The sequence below is a fragment of the Heptranchias perlo genome, chromosome 1 (genome assembly GCF_035084215.1).
Source record: "Heptranchias perlo isolate sHepPer1 chromosome 1, sHepPer1.hap1, whole genome shotgun sequence".
Classification (NCBI taxonomy): Eukaryota; Metazoa; Chordata; class Chondrichthyes; order Hexanchiformes; family Hexanchidae; genus Heptranchias; species Heptranchias perlo.
The window spans coordinates 81,810,698-81,831,424 of NC_090325.1; the positions used below are offsets into that span (position 1 = coordinate 81,810,698).

General features: G+C 45.4%; 1 protein-coding gene across 1 annotated transcript in view; it reads left to right on the forward strand.

The window, feature by feature from the left end:
• Positions 1 to 8,040: 8,040 nt before the first annotated feature.
• LOC137340850 (phosducin-like protein 2) overlaps positions 8,041 to 20,727 on the forward strand; it is a 31,793-nt gene continuing 19,106 nt past the window's right edge. Inside the window, exons 1-4 of the mRNA XM_068004035.1 lie at positions 8,041 to 8,121; positions 9,754 to 9,874; positions 16,630 to 16,720; positions 18,720 to 18,863. Coding sequence (XP_067860136.1) covers positions 8,041 to 8,121; positions 9,754 to 9,874; positions 16,630 to 16,720; positions 18,720 to 18,863 — 437 coding nt within the window. The remainder of the gene's footprint in view (positions 8,122 to 9,753; positions 9,875 to 16,629; positions 16,721 to 18,719; positions 18,864 to 20,727) is intronic.

The window sequence follows — 20,727 nt, forward strand, 5'->3', positions numbered from 1 at the left end:
GTACGGTAGCATAGTGGATATGTTACTGGGCTAGTAATCCAGAGGCCTGGACTAAAATCCAGAGTCATGAGTTCAAATCCTGCCACGGCAGCTGGCGAATTTAAATACAATTAATTAAATAAAAAAAAATCTGGAATTAAAATGCCAGTATCAGTAATGGTGGGCATGAAACTACCGGATTGTCGTAAAAACCCATCTGGTTCACTAATGTCCTTTAGGGAAGGAAACCTGCCGTCCTCACCCGGTCTGGCCTACATGTGACTCCAGACCCACAGCAATGTGGTTGATTCTTAATTGCCCTCTGAAATGGCCTAGCAAGCCACTCAGTTGTAAAATCTCGCTACGAAAAGTCATAATAAGAATAAAACCGGATGGACCACCCGGCATCGGACCACTAGGCACCGGACACGACAACGGCAAAACACCAAGCCCAGTCGACCCTGCAAGGTCCTCCTTACTAACATCTGGGGACTTGTGCCAAAATTGGGAGAGCTGTCCCACAGACGAGTCAAGCAACAGCCTGACATAGCCATACTCACAGAATCATATCTTTCAGCCAAATTCCCAGACTCTTCCATCACCATCCCTGGGTATGTCCTGTCCCACCGGCAGGACAGACCCACCAGAGGTGGCGGTACAGTGATATACAGTCAGGAGGGAGTGGCCCTGGGAGTCCTCAACATTGACTCTGGACCCCATGAAATCTCATGGCATCAGGTCAAACATGGGCAAGGAAACCTCCTGCTGATTACCACCTACCGTCCTCCCTCAGCTGGTGAATCAGTCCTCCTCCATGTTGAACACCACTTGGAGGAAGCACTGAGGGTAGCAAGGGCACAAAATGTACTCTGGGTGGGGGACTTCAATGTGCATCACCAAGAGTGGCTCGGTAGCACCACTACTGACCGAGCTGGCCGAGTCCTGAAGGACATAACTGCCAGACTGGGCCTGCGGCAGGTGGTGAGTGAACCAACACGAGGGAAAAACTTACTTGACCTCGTCCTCACCAATCTACCTGTCGCAAATGCATCTGTCCATGACAGTATTGGTAGGAGTGACCACTGCACAGTCCTCATGGAGATGAAATCCCGTCTTCGCACTGAGGACACCATCCAACGTGTTGTGTGGCACTACCACCATGCTAAATGGGATAGATTCAGAACAGATCTAGCAGCTCAAAACTGGGCATCCATGAGGCGCTGTGGGCCATCAGCAGCAGCAGAATTGTATTCCAGCACAATCTGTAACCTCATGGCCCGGCATATTCCTCACTCTACCATTACCAACAAGCCAGGGGATCAACCCTGGTTCAATGAGGAGTGTAGAAGAGCATGCCAGGAGCAGCACCAGGCGTACCTAAAAATGAGGTGCCAACCTGGTGAAGCTACAACTCAGGACTACATGCATGCTAAACAGCGGAAGCAACATGCTATAGACAGAGCTAAACGATTCCACAACCAATGGATCAGATCAAAGCTCTGCAGTGCTGCCACATCCAGTCGTGAATGGTGGTGGACAATTAAACAACTAACGGGAGGAGGAGGCTCTGCAAACATCCCCATTCTCAATGATGGCGGAGTCCAGCACGTGAGTGCAAAAGACAAGGCTGAAGCGTTTGTAACCATCTTCAGCCAGAAGTGCCGAGTGGATAATCCATCTCAGCCTCCTCCAGATATCCCCACCATCACGGAAGCCAGTCTTCGGCCAATTCGATTCACTCCACGTGATATCAAGAAACGGCTGAGTGCACTGGATTCAGCAAAGGCTATGGGCCCCGACAACATCCCAGCTGTAGTGCTGAAGACTTGTGCTCCAGAACTAGCTGCGCCTCTAGCCAAGCTGTTCCAGTACAGCTACAACACTGGCATCCACCCGACAATGTGGAAAATTGCCCAGGTATGTCCTGTCCACAAAAAGCAGGACAAATCCAATCCGGCCAATTACCGCCCCATCAGTCTACTCTCAATCATCAGCAAAGTGATGGAAGGTGTCGTCGACAGTGCTCTCAAGCGGCACTTTCTCACCAATAACCTGCTCACCGATGCTCAGTTTGGGTTCCGCCAGGACCACTCGGCTCCAGACCTCATTAGAGCCTTGGTCCAAACATGGACAAAAGAGCTGAATTCCAGAGGTGAGGTGAGAGTGACTGCCCTTGACATCAAGGCAGCATTTGACCGAGTGTGGCACCAAGGAGCCCTAGTAAAATTGAAGTCAATGGGAATCAGGGGGAAAACTCTCCAGTGGCTGGAGTCATACCTAGCACAAAGGAAGATGGTAGTGGTTGTTGGAGGCCAAGCATCTCAGCCCCAGGGCATTGCTGCAGGAGTTCCTCAGGGCAGTGTCCTAGGCCCAACCATCTTCAGCTGCTTCATCAATGACTTTCCCTCCATCATAAGGTCAGAAATGGGGATGTTCGCTGATGACTGCACAGTGTTCAGTTCCATTCGCAACCCCTCAGATAATGAAGCAGTCCGAGCCTGCATGCAGCAAGACCTGGACAACATCCAGGCTTGGGTTCATAAGTGGCAAGTAACATTCGCGCCAGATAAGTGCCAGGCAATGACCATCTCCAACAAGAGAGAGTCTAACCACCTCCCCTTGACATTCAACGGCATTACCATCGCCGAATCCCCCACCATCAACATCCTGGGGGTCACCATTGACCAGAAATTTAACTGGACCAGCCATATAAATACTGTGGCTACGAGAGCAGGTCAGAGGCTGGGTATTCTGCGGCGAGTGACTCACCTCCTGACTCCCCAAAGCCTTTCCACCATCTACAAGGCACAAGTCAGGAGTGTGATGGAATACTCTCCACTTGCCTGGATGAGTGCAGCTCCAACAACACTCAAGAAGCTCGACACCATCCAAGATAAAGCAGCCCGCTTGATTGGCACCCCATCCACCACCCTAAACATTCACTCCCTTCACCACCGGCGCACTGTGGCTGCAGTGTGCACCATCCACAGGATGCACTGCAGCAACTCGCCAAGGCTTCTTCGACAGCACCTCCCAAACCCGCGACCTCTACCACCTAGAAGGACAAGGGCAGCAGGCGCATGGGAATAACACCACCTGTACGTTCCCCCTCCAAGTCACACACCATCCCGACTTGGAAATATATCGCCGTTCCTTCATTGTCGCTGGGTCAAAATCCTGGAACTCCCTTCCTAACAGCACTGTGGGAGAACCGTCACCACACGGACTGCAGCGGTTCAAGAAGGCGGCTCACCACCACCTTCTCAAGGGCAATTAGGGATGGGCAATAAATGCCGGCCTTGCCAGCGACGCCCACATCCCGTGAACGAATAAAAAAAAAAGTATATTCCCCCCAATTCCATGTGCTTTAATTTTGCACACTAACCTCTTGTGTGGGACCTTATCAAAAGCCTTCTGAAAATCCAAGTGTTCCACATCCACTGGTTCTCCCCTATCTATTCTACTAGTTACATCTGTCATACACCCCCTCTTCTCTGCTTCATCTTACTCTCTATCTCTTTCATCATCCAGGGAGCCCTGGCTTTGGTTGTCCTACCTTTCCCCCTCGTGGGAATGTACATAGACTGTACCAGAACCATCTCCTCTTTAAAGGCTGCCCATTGTTCTTCTGCTGCTCCGCCCCCGAACTCCAGCCAATCACCTACCTGTTGTCCTGTGTTGTCACTCCTTGTTTTTTTTTTGATCCCACCAAAGATCCACCGCCTGTCCAAGGTGAGGAGGAGGAGGAGGAGGAGGGGGCGGGCAGGTCGGGGGGCGGGCAGGTCGGGGGACGGACCTTGTGGGTCTGTTCCTGGGCCTGTCCAAAGTGAGGAGGGGGGCGGGCAGGTCGGGGGACGGACCTTGTGGGTCTGTTCCTGGGCCTGTCCAAAGTGAGGAGGGGGGCGGGCAGGTCGGGGGACGGACCTTGTGGGTCTGTTCCTGGGCCTGTCCAAGGTGAGGAGGGGGGCGGGCAGGTCGGGGGACGCTCCTTGTGGGTCTGCTCCTGGGCTTGTCCAAAGTGAGGAGGGGGGCGGGCAGGTCGGGGGACGGACCTTGTGGGTCTGCTCCTGGGCCTGTCCAAGGTGAGGAGGAGGGCGGGCAGGTCGGGGATGTCCTTGTGGGTCTGTTCCTGGACCTGTCCAAAGTGAGGAGGGGGGCGGGCAGGTCGGGGGACGCTCCTTGTGGGTCTGTTCCTGGGCCTGTCCAAAGTGAGGAGGAGGGCGGGCAGGTCTTAGATGTCCTTGTGGGTCTGCTCCTGGGCCTGTCCAAAGTGAGGAGGGGGGCGGGCAGGTCGAGGGACGGTCCTTGTGGGTCTGTTCCTGGGCCTGTCCAAAGTGAGGAGGAGGGCGGGCAGGTCGAGGGACGGTCCTTGTGGGTCTGTTCCTGGGCCTGTCCAAGGTGAGGAGGGGGGCGGGCAGGTCGGGGATGTCCTTGTGGGTCTGTTCCTGAGCCTGTCCAAGGTGAGGAGGGGTGTAGGCAGGTCAGGGATGTCCTTGTGGGTCTGTTCCTGGGCCTGTCCAAAGTGAGGAGGAGGGCGGGCAGGTCTTAGATGTCCTTGTGGGTCTGTTCCTGAGCCTGTCCAAGGTGAGGAGGGCTGTAGGCAGGTCAGGGATGTCCTTGTGAGTCTGTTCCTGGGCCTGTCCAAGGTGAGGAGGGCTGTAGGCAGGTCAGGGACGGTCCTTGTGGGTCTGCTCCTGGGCCTGTCCACGGTGGCCATCTGCAGGTCCAGGCTAGATACAGCCCATGGGGGGCGGTCGCTCTGACTGTCTACCTCTCTTCCACGGTATTCTCACCTCCCTGGTGGCCCTGGAGAAGGAGCACGCTGGTGTCTGCCGGTACGCTTGGGCACTGAAGGGGCTGGAGTGCATCCTGGATCGTTCTAATAAAATTATTATTTGACTTTGTTTATTATTTGCTTTTTTGATTTGTTTTAAATAAAACACACCCTAACTCCCCTTCTTACAAAAGGGGGCCTAAAACACAATTTAAAAAGAAATCGGCACCTTTTATATAAAAAAAATCCACTGTCACTGCTGCTCCAGGTGGATTTAGGCCTTCGAGCCTCGACCTTTATTTGCTTCCCTCTGCTGCTCCAGGTGGATTTAGGCCTTCGAGCCTCGACCTTTATTTGCTTCCCTCTGCTGCTCCAGGTGGATTTAGGCCTTCGAGCCTCGACCTTTATTTGCTTCCCTCTGCTGCTCCAGTTCTCCACTAGGTCAGCTCCCGCTGCTCCAGGTGAGTTTAGGCCACATGTGTGCTGTTTTGGGAAAAAAAATTTCAGTTCAGGAATGTTGAACAACTGTGCTTATTAATTATATTAACAGAAAAAACAGTCTAGGCATATTCACAAGCATTTTTTGACAGTTAATGGAGAAATTATGACAGCATTGATCTTCACTATGAATATTCCACAAAAGTTGGCAAAATTGTCCATGAGTTTTATGGGATTTAATAAAAGAGGACCTTGTTTTCAGTAAGATGCTCTTTTCCTGCCTGGCAATGCTTTTACATCCCTGCTGAAGTATCATGATTTGCCAAGCTCCTTTCCCATCATGCTCCTTACATCACAAAAGCTGTTCCATAACTATTCTTGTAACTGTTTCCAAACGGCAGTGATTTGCAGTAAACTTAAATCAAGTTATTTTGTTTAAAATTCAAAATTAATTGCATATTTTAAAAACGAACAACTGACTTGAATCATATCTTAATTCCTTGATTCTACTAAAGCCTTGTAATGCACTCTAAAGTATGTTATTTTCTCTATGATATATGAAAGCAATGCATTTATACTGCAGTACACACCAGAGAGATGATTAAATGATGAGGTTTAGTAAAGAATGATCCTTTCTCACACAATAATCATCGCACTCTTATCAACCAGGAGTATCTGTTCCACAACTCGAAAGAGATTGTCAATGGGCAAGGAGCTGTTTTGAAAGTGAGCTGCAAACCCACGAATCCCATTCCTGTATCTCTTCACCTTGCATTCTGGGTCAGTTTATAAAAGTTGCACAGTAGCAAACTCAAAGTACTTAACTCTGGGCTGCAATAGTATTCCCTCAATTCTTTGTTCTGCACCAGAATTGCTCAGCTGTCACCTTGCAGCTCTACAGTACGAGTAGGGTCTTGAGCAGTCATTCTGGGTTTGGAGGCAAATACCTGTAAATACCATTACAATGTTGTAGTAGATTAGTAAATCTCCTGTGTCCTTGCACACAGAGTGGTAAGTTTTAACTTACTGCCGGATTGTAAAACCAGCATCTCAATGGAAAGGAAAATCGGGTGGTTTCTATAATAGGCACCTGACCCACAATGAAACCAGCAGTAAGTTGAAAAGTTGAGAGGGGGAAATACAATTCTGGTGGAGCTTTTAAAGAGCTACAGTTAATTAAAGGGCAGCACTACTTTTCTACAAGAATAGCTAAAGCAGCAGCAGCTGGAAGGTCTCCCAGATTATAGGACAGATCCATAGTGACCCTTTTGATAGAAGTCAGCACAGAAAAGCAAAATTGTTGGGCACTGAGGGCAAATAGACCCCTAAGAGGGTAGTGCAGGTTGTATGGAGTGACACGGCAGAGGAAATCAGTGCAACCTCCTCCATCCCAAGAGCTACAACACAGTGCCAGAAGTTCAATGACCTCACAAAGGTAGCTAAGGTAAGTCAAGGCACTCTTGCCAAACCCCCTTTTCTCTCATACTCTTTCTCAGCATTTTGGTATATGGGGAACTCATTTCTGCAAAGGATAACCTCTGCAAACACTCAAGCACCTTCTTTCCTCAAAACCACTCTGACAATTCCCATTGCCTGCTACAAGGGCTAAATCTAGTCTTTAAGGAGAATTGACATAAAGGGACAATGCAGCTCCATGTCTCATCATCATGGGAAGTATAAACTCTTACAGGGGAAAATGTCTATGCCACTCACATGCCGTAACATTGGCCAGGATTTTAACCCGGAGCTGAGAAGGGGGCAGGGGGGCCGAATCATGGATGGGAAACCCAAAAGTACAGGTTTCACTGACTTCCTTACGATGTTGTGTAAAGACGTCTTTTTTTTTGTCGGTTTCCAGTCCGACTGGCTGGCCTGATTGACAGGCTGGTCTCAGTCAGATGGGAGCAGAGCAAAGAAGTCTTCAGGTAAGTGTTCAGGTAAGTCTTCGATTTATATGGATGGGGGGGGGGGGGGGAGATGGGCATGGGGCATAGGGACATGGGGGTCACCGGGGGAGGAGTCAGTCATGGGCAGGTCAGTCATCGGGGGGGCGGGGTCAGTCATCAGGAGTCAGTCATGGGATAGGGGGGTCAGTCATCGGGGGGGTCAGTAATTGGGGGGGATTGGGGGTCATGGGGGGGTCAGTCATTGGGGGCATTGGTTGTCAGTCACTAAGGGGGGTCGCAATCGTTGGGGGGGGTCGCGATCGTTGTGGGGGGGGCATCAGCGATCGTTGGGTGGGGGGGGGTCACTGCAGGTAAGCCTGTTGGGCCTGGGGCACTCAGCAACTATTTCTTCAACAGGGACTGTCAAGCTCTTCTGTGTTTCACATTATAGGGGCTGCTTGCAGGAAGAGGCCAACCATGATGATGACCACCCAGGCACTTCCACTGGGGAATTATCTGTCAGAACTACAGTTTCAACTGCTCCCACTTCCTCACCACCTGTGTCACGGCATTTTTCTCGCTAAGAAGGATGTAGCTAGTGAGTCAGAATATGGAAGTACTGAGAACTGGTCAGAATGAGGACCTGCAGTGGGAGAGAGGGAGAGTGTCATTCTTCCACAGAGGATGGAGAAACTACCACCCTCAGCTGAGGAGCCTAAGGACCTAGGTTTCAGGGGTCCAGTCTTTGAAAGAACTATGATTCGGGAGCATCGATCACATGTGGAGGCTGTGGAGACAATTTCCATGTATATGGTTGAGATGATGGGCAAATGGGAGGAGTCCACTTCCCACATCTGCAGCACATTGCAGGAAGTTTCCTACAACCTGCAGAACACCCTGGAGTTTGTAACATTCCGGAAGATTTCTGCAGCATCAAGATAATAGGAACAGCTTCTAAGGACTATGGTGGCTTCTGGGATGGCAGCTAACAGTGCTGTCAAAGATGCTTTGAACAGAACACTTTCACAGGGCTTCCAAGACCTGGTTGGGACTATTTAGTCTGTACTGATACTAACCAATAGTTCCTTTGAGCCTGTGCCCAGCACCAATGGGCTTCAAGGAGTGGGCACAGATAGAGCGACATTCGCTGCCTTAAAGCCCTCTCCAATGCCAACACATGAAAAGGGAGGACAAGACATAATAAGATGATACTAGCCCTGAGCTTGGGCAAGGTCTTCAGATTCACCTTCCTCTATTCCCTTTTGTGCTCTTATTTGCAAGAATATCCAGGGTGTCAAGTCCACCAAGAAAGTCAAAGGCTTGAAATTTCTGAGCCCTTCTACAGTTCAGGTCTGTTCCTTTATATTATAGAAAGAAAGTACTTGAATTTATAATACCTTTCATATCCTCAGGACTTCACAGCCAATTAATCGCTTTTGACCAGAGCCATAGAATTCACAGCGGTAGGTTTCCATACCACCAGGTGTAGGGCTAAACTGGCAAAATTTTTAAAAGTGAAGTCATTGGTGTTTTGCAGGTAAATGCAACAGCCAATTTGCATGGCCAGGTCTCACAAATAGCAAATGAGAGAAATGATCAGTTAATTTGTTCTGGCATTGTTGGTTGAGGAATAAATGCTGGCTTAGGCACTTCTGCTCTTTTTCAAATCTTTATAGAGTCTTGATTGAACAGCACATCTAAAAGATCACATCTACAACACTGTAGCACTCCCTCAGTGATGCATTGAAGTGTTATCCAAGATTATCTGCTCAAGTTCTAGAATGGAGCCTGAACCCACAACCTCTGACCCAGCGACAAGAGTGCTACCACTAAGCCAAGCTGACACCTTGGCATACAAACAGAAAAGCTATCTTAACATTTGTAAGTTGAAGGAGTACATACACCATGACAGAATGCTCAACCAGCCAGGCATGCTGCAGTGACAGTAACCAAGAGTTCTAAACAGGACAATCCTCCTCACACTCACATCAGGCAGCAGCAACTCCACTTCGTCAGCCATCAAATAGGGAGTTTGCCAGCTGCTGTGATCCATCCATTAACAACAGACTCCATTTTTCTGCCTCTGAAGGGAGTCCGTGAATGAGCAAAAGGCCCTCATATTTTTTCTAAAAACGACAAATGCTCTAAAGGTATTGTTGAGGAATCTGCAGCAGTCTTGGTCTGAATTAAATGCAGTAATGCATGATGTATTCACACAATTGCAGTGCACCTTGGAGCACCTGGCAACTCCATGGCCATGTGCTAATGGACAACTTTCTCTTAATCTTTCCATCCCTCTTACACTCAATAAATCCCCATAGCAGCATAGCTGAGATTCAGAATTTGGCAGCATGGGGAATTAACCCTGCACCCCAATGCCATGGTATAGGGTAAAGGTACGCAAATATGTTGCATTATTGCTATACAACCCACACTGTATAAATGTAATCATTCAACAAACTGATAAAATAAACCACTAAAGTCTTCAAACAGCAGACTTGTTCGTATTTAGGAATTATTCAGGCCAACATCACGTGATGGCTGATTTTTGTAATCTATAAGTGATCTTTCTATAGCCACTGTGTACAAAGATGTAAACTCATGGTTTAAGAAACATTACAATTATCAATTTGAAAACAAAAATCAGAATACTATATTTATTTTCTTTTTCCATAGGATCCCAATGAAGATACTGAGTGGAATGATGCCTTACGAAGTTTTGGCATTATTCCTCCAAAAGAAAAACCAAGGGATGAAGTTGAAGAAATGGCCCTACGTTTACAGGAAGAAGCTAAAGGTAATGGTTTGATTTTGTCTAAGTGTGTACGTAAAGACAAAAAGTTCTGAGAATTCAGACAAGGGCAAAGCTTATAATGTGTGCGTTGTTTTCCTGCAATGAAATCCCTGATAAAATTGAACATTAGTCTTGGCTTTTCTTTGAACAAAATGGAGTGTTAATCAAATTTCTAGTGTAGCTTTTAAAGATGGCACCTATATAAAACTATTAGGAAAAAAAGGAATGATGGCTCACTGGGTAAATCATCACTAGTGTTCCACAGAGTTAAACAGATCCAATTGAGTTAATCAAACTTTGCCATGGTAGCCTTTGGGGGTATCATATTTGGCATTAGTGTCCCTGCACTAGAGAAGGGAAACAGTGAGCTGCTCTTAATTACTTTTGAGTATCCCCTACTGGAAGTGAACAATAGGGGAACATAGAACTGAGGTTAGCAGTGATGGTTGCCATGATTGTGTAACCTGTCAACATCTACTGACCTGGCTCATGCATAGAGAATAGCCACTTAGGGAGATACTAGAGGGTTACTGCTGCTTATGGAACCATACCCTAGTGTGAGTTGTTACTGTCAGGAGAGGGGAGAAAAAAATGAATATCGCCGATTACTGGATTTTCCCTTTGCTTTTTATGATGTAGAATCTTTACCGTCGGCCAGGACGGGGAGAGATGTCCTCAAATGTCTCATTCAAAGGGCTGCACTTCCATAATACAATATGAAACTTGGCACTTGTGCATCAGTATTAGGTATGACTTTTGACTTTTAGCTGCACCCCTGTGGTACAACTGTACCTAATGACCATAAACCAATAACTTTGGTTACCGTACTGTCAGTTAAAGCCCTGATTGTAATACGCCTGCACCTCTTTTTAGTATTTCCCACTGTAAGCATACAATGGACAATAACGAAGCATGCACTGCAATACAACTTGTATTACTGTACCTTATACAATACAGTATTAAAATCTTTCCTGTCTGCTAGATCTGTTGGGCCCAATCTTACAACTTTGCTCTACCCGGTCTCCATAATTTTTCTGTTGATTTTACCTATCCCATTTATCTACTTATATGACTTGCAATGATCATATTATCTGTACCCTATATGGTGGCATAAAAATATTTTTAAAAATATATACAACAAAAATTGACATGGCTGTGCAGAATTTTTGCCCTAATTTTCCATTTATATATATTCTATCTTCAATGAGTCTTTTCAAGAATGGAATATTTCCACCAAGGAGAAATAAATGGAAAGTCCAAAACCATTTTTATCTACACCAGTTGCGCTCACTTCTGTTAAAAATTTCAGCAATAATTTTATGTCTGTATATAACTTTTACCATGATTACAAACCATTGTCACTGTTACAAATCTGGGTCTGCTGTGGATATCTTCTTGGATTCAGCGCCATCCCATGAGCAAGCTGAGCATCTTACTACAGCAGTTAACTCAAATAGCCCTATATCTATTTGATTAATAGCATAGCCTGAGTGCAACAATAATAACCCCTTCTGACCTGAACCAGATATTCATATCTTTCACATGTGTTGCTTCAATTTCCCCGAAGGTGGGCCAAACATATACTTGGTGATATAAAGGCCCAATATAAATAATTAAACTGTTTTATTTCACACCATCATGAACAACATTGCATTCACTTATTTCAATCAAAAATTGTCTTTTCGTACTAATACTAAATAATGAACACACTATGTTTCCCCATATGCGTGGGTTGTCTTGCTCTCTTCTGCATTCTATCCTTCAGGAAGCTTTTCTGGCCCTGATTGACTGCCTTTGTCTCTGTCTCTGTTTTTATCTCCATCTGTTCATAGGCATAAATTAATCAAAGCCTTTTCAACACAATGAGGTAAATTTTAATCCCCAAGAATGGGTGGATGGGGAGTAAAAATTTACCGTTTTCGGAGTGGGATCGCATCCCAGCTCCAACGCGCCTACTTCTGGGTTTGACCCAGGCAGGTCTGGGTGCGTGTACGCTTCTGAACCCCGGAAGTCCCGTCAGCATTTAAAGCCAGCGGGACAATATTTATAAGACCAATTGAGGTACTAAAAGTGCTTAATCCTGTTAACTTTTTGTGTATTGACCAACACAAGCTATTTTAACAGCTCCTGAACGTGTCTCCTGTGGCCTCTGAAACACGTCATGGAAACGAAGGCAAGTTGCAGCTGGCCCTCATTTGGACCTTTAAAACAGTGATTGACATATAGAATCATAGAAAGTTACGGCACAGAAGGAGGCCATTCGGCCCATTGTGTCCGTGCTGGCCGAAAAAGAGCTATTCAGCTTCATCCCACTTTCCAGCATTTGGTCCGTAGCCCTGTGGGTTACGGCACTTCAAGTGCACATCCAAGTACTTTTTAAATGAGTTGAGGGTTTCTGTCTCTACCACCCTTTCAGACAGTGAGTTCCAGACCCCCACCTCTAAACCTCTCAGTATCCTCCCATTTATTGTGTATTCGCTTGCCTTGTTTGCCCTCCCCAAATGCATTACCTCACACTTCTTCGCATTGAATTCCATTAGCCACTTTTCTGCCCACCTGACCAGTCCATTGATGTCTTCCTGCAGTCTACAACAGTCTTCTTCACTATCAACCATACGGCCAATTTTTGTATCATCTGCAAACTTCTTAATCATGCCCCCTACATTCAAGTCCAAATCATTAATATAGACCACAAAAAGCAAAGGACCTAGTACTAAGCCTTGCAGAGCCCCACTGGAAACAGCCTTCCAGTCACAAAATCACCTGTCAACCATTACCCTTTGCTTCCTTCCACTGAGCTAATTTTGGATCCAACTTGCCACTTTTCCTTGGATCCCATGGGCTTTTACTTTTTTGACCAGTCTGTCGTATGGGACCTTGTCAAAAACCTTGTGACGAAAAGGCTTCATATGTGAAGAATAGGTAAGTTTTTGCAGCAGAGATATCAGTTCTCACAAACAAACCTTTGGCTGGGAGTTCTTTGTGTTTAGACTGAGATTTCTTTGTTCACACTCAGAATTCTTGTGTTCAGACATACTTACCTACATTTTGGACCCCCTCAAACTGACAACATCAGGATTGGTGGGGTGGGGGGCACAATGGATTTATTCAACAGTACATCTGAGGAGGAGGCACATCACCATCCGTGGCAGGCAGAGCATGCATTTCTGGGAGTTGCAGGTACACAAGACAGACCTGGAGAAGAGCAGAGAGGGGACCAACGGAGGGGCCAACGTCGCTGGAGGCACTACCCACATGAGAGGCAGAGGCTGAGTCCCTGGACCTCTCTGAGAAGCAATGCCTATGCTGGCTCAGATTGAGTCACCAGGTGGTCGCAGACATCTGTATGCTCCTTCATGCAGAGCTGCACCCGGTGGTCATGCATTGTCCGTCGCAGTTAAAGTCACCACTGCCTTCAATTTCTTCACCTCCAAATCCTTCCAGGGTGCCACTGGTGATATCTCCAGGATCTCTCAGATGTCTGCACATAAATGTAAAGGTCATGAATTCTTGTTTTCCAGGGTATCCGACTATGTCAACTTCCCCTGTGATGACATTAGCCAGACTGAGAGGACAGCGGGTTTCCACTCTCTGGCTGGCTTCCCATGGGTGCAGGGCGCAATTGATTACACACACGTAGCAATCTGAGGACCTTCACATGAGCCAGGACTGTTCATCAACTGAAAGGGATATCACTCCATCAATGTGCAGCTGGTTTGCGACCACTGGAAGAGGTTTTTGCAAGTGTGTGCAAAATTCCCTGGCAGATGCCGTGATTTCATCATTTTGTGCAAGTCCGACATCCTGGCCCTCTTCCACGCACAAGACAAAGCTGACTCGAGGGGCCATATGGCCTACTACTCCTATTTCTTACGCTCTTATGTTGAGAGCTGGATCCTTGGAGACGAGGGATACCCCTGCAGACATGGCACATGACACCTCTGAGAAACCCCACCAACGAGACACAGCAGTGGTACAACAACAGTCACATCACCACCAAGTCTGTCATTGAACAAGCCATTGGAATGCTGAAGACACACTTCAGGTGCCTAGATCGATCTGGGAGATCCCTTCAGTACTAACTGGCAAGGGTGTGCAGAATAATAGTCGTATGTCACGTCCTGAACAACAGAGAGGGTTACAGGTGGATGAGGTCCCATGCACTCATGAAGCACCTGCATCTGCGGCAACTTTGAAGATGACGAGGAGGAGGAGGAGAAGGAGGAGGAAGATGGGCAACCCATCGGCAGAGCAGCGGCACTCATGGCTGCTCGTGATGCCAAGGAATCACTCATATCTAATAGGTTCTCATAAGCAGATCTGCAAACTGAAGATAGTGAAGTAGTCAGACTGCTTGGAACAACCATCACCAGCCCCCCATCTCCACTTGCACAAAACAATCTTTCAACCACATGTACACCCATTGTAAACGCTCCCAATGAGTGGCAGGAAGTCTTGGCGTTCATGGTGAAGCACATGCAAGTGCACTTTCATAAAAGGGGCTCAAAAATGGCCATATTTTTGGAGATGCCTATTCTCATGGTCTGACTTCTCACACAGCACCAGTGTTCTAAAATATTTGACATTATATGCAACATCACTGATTTACACGTTTCAAGGAAAAATAAATGGAGCTGTGAAATTCAATCCTACAATACCAATAAAAAGCTCAAAATCCCATGTAATGAAAATGGAATTTGGTTTATTCAGTCACGACAAACCTAATTGTAAATTCTGTCCATCACAGACATTTCCACACTTACCTGCACCACCAATCCACTAATGCTGGAGGTGGACACCTCCATCCTCTCCATTATTGTGGAGACTGTGCGTGGCACATCTTCCAGTACCTCGCAGCTGTACCTTTATGATTCTCAATCTCAAAAATGGCCCCCAGGGTTCATCATCTGCGTCCAGCTGAACAGAACTTGGAGAGGAGTGTACCCCCTGATGCGGACTCTTCACAGCTGCCCCTGCTGCCAGTGTCTGCTCGTGCACACTTGTGAGTGGTGAATCACCAGGTGACAACCCAACTAACTGTCTAACAGGACTCACCGAGGTGTGAGTATCTGCACTAATGCACGGCTGGATATGATGTGACGGTGCACCCTCAGAGGAATGGAGCTCCTCTGATGAATCGCCCTCGTCTACCTCGTGTGCCGCTTCAGCAATCCTCAAAGGCCCTGGATGAGAACGTAAAGCAATATTGAGAATCAACACAGAAATTATTTTGCAATGAGGATACTGAGGTGTGCAACGGGTCAATCATTGATAACATAGATTCAAGATGTGCGTGAAGGATGTTAAAGTTCTGTCACCAGACGTTTGCGGGGTGCCAGTCTCGCTATCTCCGACGGCCAGGCATTCAACCGTGCAGCTCAGCTCCAAGGCCGCCTCCTCCACCTCTGTGAGGATCACTATTTGCGGTGGCCCCCCTCCAGTCCTACTCCTCTCCCGTGCATTTTGCGCTCTTCTCCTACAAGGGGAGAAAGAACAGACGTACGAGTGAGCGAGGGTGATAGGGTCACCTGATGGATGCATTACTTTGGGTGAGGCTGCCAATGAAAGAGATGCATCAGAGGGTGAATATCAGACCGATTCATCACATTGCATCAGGATTGAGGTGAGTGGGAGTGGTGGGTTCACAATGGGGAGGTGAAGAAGTGCACAGAAAGTGAAAGGTAAGTTGATAATGAGCCTTAAGTGGGTGTGAGGAGTGATGTGATGGAGTAGGCTTGGCAAGACAGAGTGAGAGGCAGGTTAATGTGCACCACAGGATGTAGGTGAATCAGTAACTGTACTCACTTTTCCTGACCTGGTTAGCTTCCTGCACTGCATCCACGTCCTTGCAATATTGTTCCTGCTGCTCCGCTCCTCTGCCACCTCGAGCCAGGCTTTCTTGGTGGCAGAGGCAGGGCGCTTCCTCCTATCAGCCGGGTACAATGTATCCCTCCTGCTCCTCACACTGGCCAGTAGTAACTCAAGAGAAGAGTCACTGAATTAGGGTGCTGGCCTCGTCCTTGCTCCATCTCGTTAAATTACTCCTTTGTCCCTCAAAATCCCGATGACGGTATAAAATGTGAGAAACAAATTACTAATCTAACAGGAATTGACTGCACAAAGTTACTGTCCTATTGAAGTCATACTCCACCTCTGTTCAGTCAATACACTTTAATAATAGAAACTTAATTGTATTAATTCTTCATGATAGGCTGTGGAGTGTTTTTGTTTGTGGCGCTATACTAGCAATAGAATAAACTCAAAGTCCCATTGTAATAGTTAGTCGAAACAAAAATTTACCATTAAGCAAACCTAAGAATATAACAGGAATGTTACTAGTCCACATTGCTGCTGGGGAGCCATATCCACCAGATCTGCATATCAGAAATTTGGTCACGTACTGCCCACAATTTTCCAACCTTTCATTTTTAAGTCAGAAAATGGTGGGTGTGCGCACTCGAATTTTCGATCGGTGCTTCTGGCAGGGGAGGCTCCCCACTGGAAACATGATTAGAGCAGCTCCCACTCCGCCGCCGTAACTTCATTGGAATTGTGGCGGAAACCCCTTTCACGTGCATAAACAGGGTATCGTCGTACTTCCGGCAAAGTTACGGTGGCAGATCGAAAGTAGCTCTAAGCAAATTCTCAGCCATGGACTTATAAAATTACCACTTTACTGTTGACACTTAAAGTCAAAAAAAAATAACTCAGTGCATACACAGACTGGCTTATTATATCCAAACTTCTGCTTCTCACAGTTAAGCCCTATGAACGGATGAACCTTGCAGGGCTAAAGGAAGCAGAGGATGAGTTTGATGAGGAGGATGAACGTGCTATTGAAATGTACAGGTTAGCGCAAAGAACTCTATTCAGCTACAACAATAAAATAGCATGAAGCTGTCAGCTTAAATACAACTGTGTTATGTCACATAGAGAAGGGATCTGTTTGATTGACTTATTGAGTATTGTGCATCTTCAGATCGAAGCGTAAAAGCCCTGTATGGTACATCCCACTTTCTTATATGCAGTATATGCAAAAGTTTTAAAAAGATCATTTAGAATTTTAGAGGATTGGGAGTAAGAGTACAATTACCATAAGAGTTTTATATGCTATCATAAACCATGTTAGCAAAGTTTGAATGTTTTGTCAGTCTCTTGTGAATCCAAGATAAAATTGAAGCCTTATACTCACCATGCATGATTTTTAGCATATTACAGCTAACTTTTCAACATTGAGAAGGAACTTTGCCTGCCAGGAGTGCATTTTTGAAAATCAAGTGAACAGTGCTCTCCATTTGTTAACCATTTAAAATGATGCTGCAAAATCGTGTGCACCGCATGCTCAATTTTCTGATATGCACTCCCAGTGGGAAAGGTTCTCCACTGAGAGGTTGAAGTGAGAAAATTACTATGGTCTCAATAAAATAAAAACAATAGTAGTGGCAGTTAAAAGTAAGCACTGATTGGAGGCTTTGAGAATTTATTGTGGTACCATCATAGGAGCTAATACGGTCACATGACTCAACATAGTAAATGTAGGGGGTAATTGCACTAGGTTGCATTCCCAGTGCAGAGCCTCGCCCACAGGAAGAACATATCTTGGAATTCAGGTGCATTCTCCCACCCCGCCCCTCAATTTTCTGACTTCATGCTAGGATGGGAACTTGTAATATTACCCTTGTACATACCTGGCATGCTTATGAGGCATCAAAGGCTTTAGAAGACATCAAAAAGTGTGGACATAGTTTTATCCAGTTTTAATTCAGGAGGTATGGTAGTTGATGTGCAATGACATTTACACACACACACACACACACACACACATATATAAAAATAATAGAATGGAAATTATTTTGCAGGGAATTAAGGGATTAATATATAAAAGATGTGAACACGCAAAAGCAATTAATGCCACATCAACAAATTTCTTCTGCTGGATAAATATATGGGGAATGGACGGGCTACAATAAGGATATGCTAGTAAGGATAAGGATGCGAATATGCTAGGTCCTGGCCTTGGGTCTAAGATTCCATGGGGCCTTGTAAGGAATGAGCCTTTGCCTGCCCAAACAAGGACAGCGTTGTACGAGGGTGTGGGAAGTCTCAACATGGAAAGTTCCTGCATTCCTGGCCTCTCTACCTCATTTCTTGCTGGCAGACATTTTCTGGAGAAAAGACAATTCCTCCCCTCAACCCCATACATCAAAGGGGGTACATTAAGGGGAATTTCTGCGCTATCTCGGGAATTCTGCCCAGTATGGCTTTATAAGGTCACAGCAGAGGCCCCAAACCTTAAGCAGCCAAATGTAAGGAATCTTACAACACCAGGTTATAGTCCAACAGTTTTATTTGAAAATCACAAGCTTTCGGAGCTTACCTCCTTCATCAGGTGAGTGAGTCTCATCTGACGAAGGAGGTAAGCTCCGAAAGCTTGTGATTTTCAAATAAAACTGTTGGACTATAACCTGGTGTTGTAAGATTCCTTACATTTGTCCACCCCAGTCCATCACCGGCATCTCCACATCTTAAGCAGCCAAAGTTAATCTATCTCAGAGGAGTTGATTACCTCTGTTGTGCATGCAAATTACTCCCTTTCAGAGCCAAAAATATGAAAGAGATGGGGAAAGAGAAGGAAAATGGGAATTACAGTAATAGTTTCAATTTGGAGCTAGCACTGGCAGAGCCACAGTGGGTTGAATAGCCTCCTTCCTGTGCTGAAATTTCTGATTCTAAATAACAATGTTTTGCAATTGATAGGTGTACAGATATGGAATACAAGATCCCTCTTTGAAAGGAACATTTAAGCAGAGCAATGCCACACTGAAAATGGCTCATGTTTGTGTTTTAGGCGCCAACGTCTGGCAGAGTGGCAAGCTCTAGAAAGAAAAAAAAGATTTGGTGAGTTGGCTGAACTCCAAGGAGATGAGTACGTAAAGCAAATTACTTATGCAGGAGAAGGAATATGGGTCATACTTCACCTTTATAGACCTGGGTATGTAGTTAATCAGTTCCACAAATGTATCAGTCTTTTAAGTTGTGTTACTGACTTCAACTGTGTCAACATGCAACAGTGATATAACTAATTCTTCAGACCATAACGTTTTACATCATATATATCACTGAAAAATGCTATAGGAATATTTTTGTTCACTCGGGAAAATTTACCAGTATTTTCGCAATGCTTTAAATTGCAGAATATTACTGTGGGAACGAAAAGAATGGTTTTAATGTTAAATGGAAAGCAACATTACGTAACAATTTGGAAGTTTCCAGAGGGCATACATATATATAAAACATGTGGCTGACTAGAATGTTATGTAGGAATCAATTAAATCAGCATTGATTGATACATTGGGACTTAGTACTACTTGATACAGTATAAGTACCCACTGAATGCATAAACAGCCAACAGCTACAGCAATCTATTGTGGAGAAGGAATTATGAAAGGAACGTTTCTGTTTCTTTTTTGTTTTGGAAAAGTCAAAAGGGTGTTTGTAAGTATATTTTGTACTAAGCAATATTTTTTCAATGAAGTATGCATTGAAGTACTTATGGAACCCAACAGATGACACAAGTGACCTATTAGAATTGGGTAGGTTGGATCTGAATTAAAAAATGCAACTTTTTTAGTTTGATTTCCTACTGCTGTTTCTGCCACGGGTATTCTTGAGATGAGCACTTTTCATTAATAGTGCTCACCACACTCAATGTGACTCTGCACTAAAAGCAGGAGGGAGGGCTGCAGTCAAGCCTTCACCAACCCACCTTGGAACAACCCAATATAGCCCTGAAAAAGACAGTAAAAGATCAGGGAAAAGGAGAAACTACAAGTGGAGGAGGAGAGAGAGAAACAGAAATGATGGACAAAGCAAGACAGAAATGAAAGAGGTGGAAGTGGCATGGCCTAATGATTTCAAAAAGCAGAAAATAGATTGAGAATAGGTTGTGGTGCTTAATTATAATTCTTCCTGACTGAAAATTGATTTAATCATACACTGGCCCACTTATTAGTTATGACACATGGATCCAGCCTTTTATCCAAAAGTTTGCACACCCTGGACTAAAGGAGGAGCCTTTTGGTGAATTCTACTGCACGGTTGTTTCCTCTAGTCTGTCAGTGTTACATACGTTACAGGAAGAGGAGCTGATACAGCAGGTCCATGGCCCGAGAGGTTTGAAATCCAAAGAAGACAGAATTTTGGGACTTAGTACTACTTGATGCAGTATAAGTACCCATTGTGTGTCACCTATATTGACCTCATCAAAGTTAATAACGGAGTTAAAATATTATAGGCAAGGATTTAATGTGAACATATTAATCAGTGCACAAAAATTGTGCACAGAGGAAATGAAACCCCCTTGTGTGCCCAGGCTAATAAAGAACAACTGAAGCTGTGTTTTTTTGTATCAACCAAGTAGACATTGAGGAGCAGAAATTCAGGAGTACTTAACTTCCATCAAAAGGTCACGTCTTCAAGTTCCAAGGCTGCAAACATCACTCCAACTCACTTGCTTTGTTTGGTTGAGTTGATTCATAGTGAAACTAATGCCATATTTTTGGAGATGCCTATTCTCATGGGTCTGACTTCTCAATTAGCACCAGAGTTCTAAAATATTTGACATTATATGCAACATCACTGATTTACACTTTTCATGGAAAAATAAATGGAGTTGTGGAATTCAATCCTACAATACCAATAAAAATCTCAAAATCCCATGTAATAAAAACGGAATTTGGTTTATTCAGTCACGACAAACCTAATTGTAAATTGACAGAATTGTAGAATGTAATTCCCAAAATACTGATAAAGGTTATCATAGAAAGAATCATAGAAAGTTACGGCCCATCATGTCC